At 34.8% G+C, this 8160-nt stretch overlaps 1 protein-coding gene across 2 annotated transcripts; it reads left to right on the forward strand.

The window, feature by feature from the left end:
* Nucleotides 1-438: 438 nt before the first annotated feature.
* LOC126722925 (GABA transporter 1-like) lies at nucleotides 439-3414 on the forward strand. Of its 2 annotated transcripts, XM_050426085.1 has the most exons (7): nucleotides 439-608; nucleotides 697-927; nucleotides 1114-1211; nucleotides 1403-1589; nucleotides 1670-1800; nucleotides 2070-2303; nucleotides 2865-3414. In XM_050426085.1, the coding sequence occupies exons 1-7, from the start codon at nucleotides 500-502 to the stop codon at nucleotides 3243-3245; spliced, it is 1371 nt and encodes a 456-aa protein (XP_050282042.1). In that variant the 5' UTR covers nucleotides 439-499; the 3' UTR covers nucleotides 3246-3414. The 2 variants fall into 2 exon arrangements, with proteins under 2 accessions (XP_050282042.1, XP_050282043.1); XM_050426086.1 differs by lacking the exon at nucleotides 439-608 and having other exon boundaries at nucleotides 782-927; nucleotides 1025-1211.
* The last annotated feature ends 4746 nt before the right edge of the window (nucleotides 3415-8160 follow it).

Raw genomic sequence — 8160 nt, forward strand, 5'->3', positions numbered from 1 at the left:
AATGATCTTCTCTACAAGGAAATAGCTTCTCCATCAAGAAACAGAGGTCAGCTTTATACCACTATAAAAACCCCAAATCCCTCACAAACCATGGTACGCGTAATTCTCCCAGCTCTAGCACTCTAGAGCTGTAGAAATTATCTCTAACTTAGCCTTTGGAGGGTATTTGGCTGGTACCACACCGGTACTCTCTGTAAGGTCTTCTTTGTTTCTATTTCGCAGGTTTTGTCTAGAGCACGTGAGGACTGTGTAGCTTACGACGATTTTTGACATTATCATTTTGTATAAATATATATACTATGGGATTTTTTTTCAAAGGCGGGCCCCCCTCAGCCTTTGAAAAAAAAATCCCTGGTGGTACCAAATGTGTGGTCATAAATTTTTTCATTAAACATTTTAAAAAAATGCAAGTAATATCCATGGATTTAGAATCTCCAATTACATAGGTGTTAAAACTTAGAACACGCAGAGGTTAACTCACAAATATTCAGAGAGAGAGATGGGATCCATCCCTCCAGATAATGTAAATGCAGCTGCAAGACAAATGGAAGATGGAAACACCCCTAAGGAGCTTGATGCTGGAGCTTTATTTGTGCTCAAGTCTAGAGGTATGGCTAGAAAGAGTTTCCTATACATATGAAGATGCATCTCTGTTCCTTAATTTGGGTGAAGTACCTAATTTATTAATTGTAATAGGTTCATGGTTGCACTGTGGATATCACTTGACAACTTCAATTGTAGCACCAGCACTTCTAAGTCTTCCCTTTGCACTATCATTGATGGGCTGGTTTGCTGGCGTTTTGTGCCTAATTGTGGCTGCATTGGTTACCTTCTATTCCTATAACCTTCTCTCACTGGTTTTAGAGCACCATGCACAGCTTGGTCAGCGCCAACTTAGGTTCAGAGACATGGCTAGAGATATATTAGGTAGGTAGCATACTACATGTTCTGTTTCTTCAGACACTTACAACTTTTGTATAGCTAATAAGCTCATTCTCCTTAATGGCTTGAGTTGCCCTTGCAGGGTTGAATTTACTTCATAATGCTTAGACATCAAAATGTGCCAAAATACATGTATAACTGATGGGTTTAGTGAGTGGACTAATTTGACAGGACAAGGATGGGGCAGATTTTTTGTAGGTCCAATTCAATTTGGTTTATGCTATGGTGCAGTCATTGCATGTATTCTTCTTGGAGGGCAGAGCCTCAAGGTTGGTCTGTCATTTTTGCCAATAGGCCTACTGATAAATTGCCATTTTAATCTGATTATCATGTATGAGGGATTTATAGGATGGTATGCCAGACCAATTGCCATTTCATAAACTCTTCAATGTTGAATTTTTGTGAGTTGCGCCCCATGGAATTAATCTATTTACTAGTTCATGCCTTCTTTTTCTTTTAGGCTATTTATCTACTCTCTAGTCCAAAGGGAACCATGCAGCTCTATCAATTTGTTAGTATATTTGGTGTATTACTGCTAGTCTTGGCACAAATTCCATCTTTCCACTCCCTAAGGCATATCAACCTTGTTTCTCTAGTCCTTTGTCTTGCTTATAGCGCTTGTGCCACATCAGGTTCCATATACGTTGGTAAGAAATCACATGACAACCATTTTTATGGAGTTTGTGTCTTTAGTCTAGTCTCTGTACTTTAATGGATTGTCTAGCAGGTTATTCCAAGAATGCACCTACTAAAGACTACTCCATCAATGGAAGTGCACAAAATCGCGTCTTTGGATCCTTTAATGCTATTTCAATTATTGCCACCACATTTGGGAATGGAATTATTCCTGAAATACAGGTATTCCAATTTTTTCTTCTGTTTAGTTTTGTAAAAAAAGTAAGAACAAGAAGAAAGTAACAAAATCTATTGTTTTCGAACAATATTTAATTAAGTAAATATTAAATCATCTGATTTGTTTAATCTAAATGGCTATTTACTACTCAAAATGTAACATTTTATATATATATTGGCATGTTATGTAAAAACTTGGTATCTGTACTCTCATTTTATTCAATACATAGGAGTTTGGAAGAGAATTAAATTTCCCAAATCAATTTTGGTTGCAGGCAACTATTGCACCTCCAGTCAAGGGGAAAATGTTCAAAGGACTATGTGTGTGTTATGCTGTTGTAGTATCTACATTTTTCAGTGTGGCGATTTCTGGGTATTGGGCATTTGGCAATCAGGCCAGGGGAACAGTTCTAGCCAATTTTATGGTTGATGAGAAGTCTCTTTTGCCTACTTGGGTTCTCTTAATGACCAATGTTTTCACCCTCTTGCAAGTAGTAGCTGTTACTCTGGTAAGAATGTCATACTCTTATAACTAGGTACAACCGGTAAACAGTGAAGAGAATTAGACATCTATTTGGGGCTAAGGTTGCATCATGTCTCTTCCTACCTTGAAATCGAATGATGTTTTGGCACCCACCACCAAGATGTGGGCTTGTTAATGAAGGCCTAAAGGAGTAGCCTAAGTCCTAAGCCTAGTTAACATGAGTAAGATTTTGGAATAGATATGGGTTAGAACTTAGCAACTGTCCCTTAAGCTAAAGATTCTGCCTTCGTTTCACTACGATAAGTGTCCATAACACAGATGAAAAGCACAAATAAATTGTTTGCTTGCAAAATGAGATCACAAAGCTCACCAAAGTTGATCAAAACCAATTAAAGTTTACTAACTCCTTTAATTTAGTTATGGAATCAATAAACTGACTGATAAGCACAACTCAATTGATGAAAGGGCATGGTTTATATTACGTGTGTCAAATTTAAGGTCAATCGATAAGAACATACTACTATTTTTACATTACCCGTGTCTTGTGTCACATCTTGATTTGATTAAACTTCCTAGCCTATTGCAGGCGTACTTACAACCAACAAATGAAGTGCTTGAGCGGAATTTTGCAGATGCAAAGATTGATCAGTTTGCATTTCGTAATGTCGTACCAAGGTTGGTTTTTCGGTCACTATCAGTTGTTATAGCCACAACTATAGCTGCCATGTTTCCCTTCTTTGGAGATATCAATGCAGTGATTGGAGCATTTGGATGCATACCTCTTGACTTTGTTTTGCCCATGGTCTTCTACAACGTGACTTTCAAGCCCTCCAAGCATGGCCTAATGTTTTGGGCTAACACATTGATTGCCACAATCTTTTCAGCATTGGGTGTGTTGGGAGCAATATCCTCAATTCGTCAGATAGGTCTTGATGCCAAAACGTACCACTTGTTTGCAAATTTGTAGTTAGAACAACTGCTATGGTAACTAGACAATGACTCCTTTCACTGTTACTTTTGTCAAGGAATTCAAAAGTGAGGCAAATCTATATATTACTAAAAACTGAAGCGTAACATTTAATTTGCTACGCTTAGGTTGAGCCACATTAATAGCCATGTCATTACAATTTTCTTTCTTGAATTTGTCCTATAATTTAAAAATAGTTTTCCTAAATTTAAAAATACTAATAAAAAGAAAACAATTCCCAACCCTATCTCTTATACGGTTACAATTTTAGACTACAACCTTTTGTGTTCCATAGTTACAATTTCAAAGGGCAACCCTTTGTATTCCATGGTTACAATCTCAAACGGCAACCCTTCAGCTTCCTAACGCCAGACTTTGGCTTTCTAACTCCTTTATCTCTTTCTCTCTTCACATATATTAATACAATTTAAAAATAGTTTTCCTAAATTTAAAAATACTAATAAAAAAGAAAATACTTCCCAACTTTATCTCTTACACAGTTACAATTTTAGATAGCAACTTTTTGTGTTCCATGGTTACAATCTCAAACGGCAACCCTTCAGCTTCCTAATGCCAAACTTTGGCTTTCTAAGTCCTTTATCTCTTCCTCTCCTCACACTATATTAATATTGAAAAGTTGGATGATTTAGTTCAGATATCTCTAAATCCTAGTTGCTCTTGACCTCTATTCTTGTGACTGCCCTACATAATAGTTCAATGTAAGGATTAGATTAATAGTATTGTTCTTTTTATTGATGTTTTTTATTATTTTATTATTTTATTTTTTTGTTACTACCTCTTTTGTGTTGTGGGTCATATATGGGTTTTTATGTATTTAGGTTGGGTATTTGTACTAATATATGATTGTTTGTTTCTATGTTTAAAATTGATTTGGGTTTTTATTTATTTATTTAAATGTTTGAGACGGTAACATTATTGGTGTATATTGTATAATCAGTGTGATAGAGTTTTAGTAGTTAGAAAATTTAATAATAGAATTTTAGTAGTATTCGTGCTTGCAAAAATTCAATTGAATGGTGTAATCCATGCCTGGAGAAATTCAATTTGCTAAGGTGTTTTAGTAGTTAGCAAATTGAATTATAGAGTTTAAAATCCAATACTATACTCAAAACATGATACTTTTCCTTTTTTCTTAATCTCCTCATTTAAGTGAATCCCTCCTTCATCACTTGAATCGATTTAAAATTCCTTCTATTAGCTTTGATTGTACTCTTGGCCATCACATGGATATAAATAAAGCGATTACACGTCTCTAGCTTTGGAAGGAGATTCCATTGTTGGCCGAATGGTTTAGGTAACCAAAAGAATATTTGGCTCTAAAGTGGATGATATGTAGAGTATCCTTGACATTGGAAAAGAATTGTCTACTGAAGTAGAAACTACAATTGAGAGAGGCTGAACAATTTATGTAGCTATTGTTTAATGAGAAAGGCTGAACAGTTCATGTAGAGTATCGTTGACATTGAGAATTTGTATTGTTGTTGCATTAGTATAACTCAAGCGTGGCGTGAATTACCAGAAATTCGTATTGCAACTCACCGCTGTTGGTGACTAGAATTTGTATTGCAACTCACTTGAAATAATTAAAATTTACTGGTGATATGTTATTAAGTTCTTTAGCATGGTGAATCCCACAAAAATTGGCAGTTACATATTAGAAGTTCTAGATTTTGGCCTTCTTGGGCCTCTATTTAAGGTGGATTTGCTCAATTTTTATGAACTCAATATATGTTCCAACATGAATATATAGTCTGATGGAAATTAAATTGTACTAATTTCTAATAGAAATTGAATTTGAATAACTATTGGTATTCTCAAATGCTAATAATAATTGGGGTTGATGATATTCTCATGAACTAGCTGGTATGAATATCCTTTGCTATAAGTGTCTATGTTGAACAAAAACTTATGTCCTTTGTAGCAAAAGAGAAATATCAGGTTTTGTGCAGAGCATCAGATATACAACAAAGAAAAAAAAATTAGCACTTCATTGTCCTTATTTATTTTGGTGGTGGTGAAGTTGTTTAATTTGGTTTAGTATGCAATATTATGTATTAATCCAGCTCAAGTGAAAAAAAAGTAAATATGATATATTCTTGATGATATGATGTAGAGCATTCGATCAATTATATTTTGGTATTGATCAATTTTAAACTCATCCACATATTTATATCTTAATTAAAAAAAATGTATACTAATTTTAAAATTTAAGTACTATTGCAAATTTGCATAAGCATATGCCAGAAGAAGTTCATGGTGTTCCACGTCTCTATTAAGGTAATTTTATCATTTTATCATTAAAAGAATAACAAAAGAAGTCACAAGACACAAATTTTTCTGTTTCTTTATGTGTTTAGTGTTTTTTTTTTTTTTTTGAGAGGAAAAAGACCACGCTTGAAATTTTATTAAGAAGCTGGAAAATCAGCAAAAAGAAAAGCATCAACGCCTGATGGATAAGTATCCAAACTAATAAAGAAAAAAAAAGCCTTGCTTTTTAGGCTAAAGCATGTGCAACAACATTACGTTGCCTTATAGTATGAGAAAAAAAGAAACTCCTCACGAAGCTAACATTAATTAAAGTATCTCTAAAAAGAATGGGTACATATGTATCATATGGAATGTGGCATACATGAGAAAAAAATAAAAAATAAAGCTGTCATTTTACAATTTGCTTTGGAGTCCAATTGGAAAGGTATACATATTCTTTCTCCTTTATTTTGGAGTAATGGTTGAATTAAATAACAAATTGGGATGAAAGGAGTAAATATTGTTAGGACATATGTGGAACTCGTTAAAACATATGTTATTGTAAATTGGCTAATCTTTTGACAAAACGCACTTTACTTGTAATTGGGTAGATTTAGGATGGGTTTAGTACTTCAAGGAACAAGAGTTCAAGTCTAGTATTGAAGCCATGCAAGTCTATCCAAGAAACAAGTGAAGAAGTGTTGTTCATCAAAACTCGACAGATAGCTCGATAGATAATATCTATCAAGTTTTAATAAGTGTTAGGACATATGTGATTTACTTGTTAGGAAAATATGTCACTATTTCATGTAATTGGCTAATCCTTTGACAAAACACACTTTACTTGTATTTGGGTAGATCTAGGATGTGTTTAATACTTCAAGAAACCTTGTTTCAAGTTCAAATGTTAAAGCTATGCAAATATGTCCAAGATTCAAGTGTGAAAAGTGCTGGTCATTAAAACTTGACAGCTATCTCCACAGCTAGCATCTATCAAGACTTGTAGAACTGTTCAAGCCCGTGGCTCGACAGATAGGCATCTGTCGAGGTTATGAAGTTCTGTTTTTCATCCAATCCGTGATTGTATGTTTGAGTTTTCTTTTCTCACAACCCTAAACATATAAAAGGATTATTTTAAGAGCCGTCAAAGGTGGAACAAGTTGTACAAGTGTTGAGAAAGGTTTGTTCAAGCAAATTGTGACCGAAGATAGAATTTGCCCTAATTCATCTTTCTTGTGTAGAAGCTGCTATGTTTGTGCATCGTAGGGTTTTGTAACCAAGGAGCTTCTCGATCTTCATCATGTGATGAACTAAAGAACTTTGCAGCCAACAACCTTCTCTAGTTGGTGAATGAAGTCGCGTACTGGGATCCACGCAATTGGTTAGTCACGTATTGAGAGCCGTGCATTACAAGAAAAGATTGTTACTACAGAACAAGTCCAATTGGGTATTGGGGTAAGGGTTCAACTGTAGGTTGATATAAGGTACTGAGATTCCTTTACTTGTAACCGCTTGTTGTGATAATAGTGGATTCTCGGAAGTGGTGACCTTAAAATCACCCGATGGGGTTTTTATCGTGTTGGTTTTTCCCTTTCATAAACAAATTACCGTGTCAATTTATTTTCCGCTGCATACTTTAGTTTATTGGTGATTTGTTTGTGCTACCACGCGTTTGCATGTTAATTTGATTAATTAATAAACTTGGCTAATTAATCAATTAATTCATCACAAGGGGTCAATTCGTTTTTGGCCTATCAATAAGGAATCTCGGCAGCTGCTCGATAGAAACAGTATTTGTCTAGAATTACGAAATTCAGATTTTCAGATCTGTTTTTCAAGCATATCTAAGTTATTTGTGTAGAGTTTCTTTTTTCACAACCCTAGACATATATAAGGATTATTTTAAGAATCGTTAAAGGTGATGCAAGGTTATGCAACTTGATGAAAAGTCATTGTGCATGCAAATTGTGACCGGAGAAAATTGCCCTAGTTCATCATATTCTTTGTAGAAGTTGTTGTGTCTTTGCGCCGAGGGTTTTGTAACCAAGGACCTTATTGATCTTTATCGTTTGGATGAACTGAAAAACTTTGCAACCAACATCTTCCTCAAGTTGGTGTGTTAGTCACATACTTGGATCCGTGCATTGATTAGTTAGTCACGTACTAGAAGCCGTGCATTGAAATGAGAGATTGTCATTACATTACAAGTCCAATTAGGTATTGGGGTAAGGGTTCAACTGTAGGATGGTATTGGGTACTGAGATTCCTTTTACTTGTAATAGCTTGTTTTGATAATAATGGATTCTCGGGAGTGATGACCTTAAATTCACCCGATGGGGTTTTGCCTTAGTGGTTTTCCCCATTTGTAAACAAATCACTTATATCAAATTTATTTTTCATTGCATTTAACTTAGTTGGTGATTTGTTTGTGCTACCACGTTTATTGCATGTAATTGAATCTAATTAATTCACTTGGCTAATTAATTGATTAATTTACCAAAGGGGTCAATACATTCTTGGCCTATCAAGTGGTACTAGAGCAGGCACACTCTGATAATGACTAATCTTTACAGTATGACCCATTGACCCCTATTTGTCATAGATAGAGGACAATCTTTAATTATACCTTCTTTATTTGATGGCACTA

Source organism: Quercus robur, chromosome 4 (assembly GCF_932294415.1).
Source record: "Quercus robur chromosome 4, dhQueRobu3.1, whole genome shotgun sequence".
NCBI lineage: Eukaryota > Viridiplantae > Streptophyta > Magnoliopsida > Fagales > Fagaceae > Quercus > Quercus robur.

Coding starts and splice junctions, on each gene's coding strand:
- LOC126722925 (XM_050426085.1), top strand. CDS start 500: ATGGGATCCATCCCTCCAGATAATGTAAATGCAGCTGCAAGACAAATG. Junction 609..696: donor ATTTGTGCTCAAGTCTAGAG/GTATGGCTAGAA, acceptor TAATTGTAATAG/GTTCATGGTTGCACTGTGGA. Junction 2,304..2,864: donor AAGTAGTAGCTGTTACTCTG/GTAAGAATGTCA, acceptor AGCCTATTGCAG/GCGTACTTACAACCAACAAA.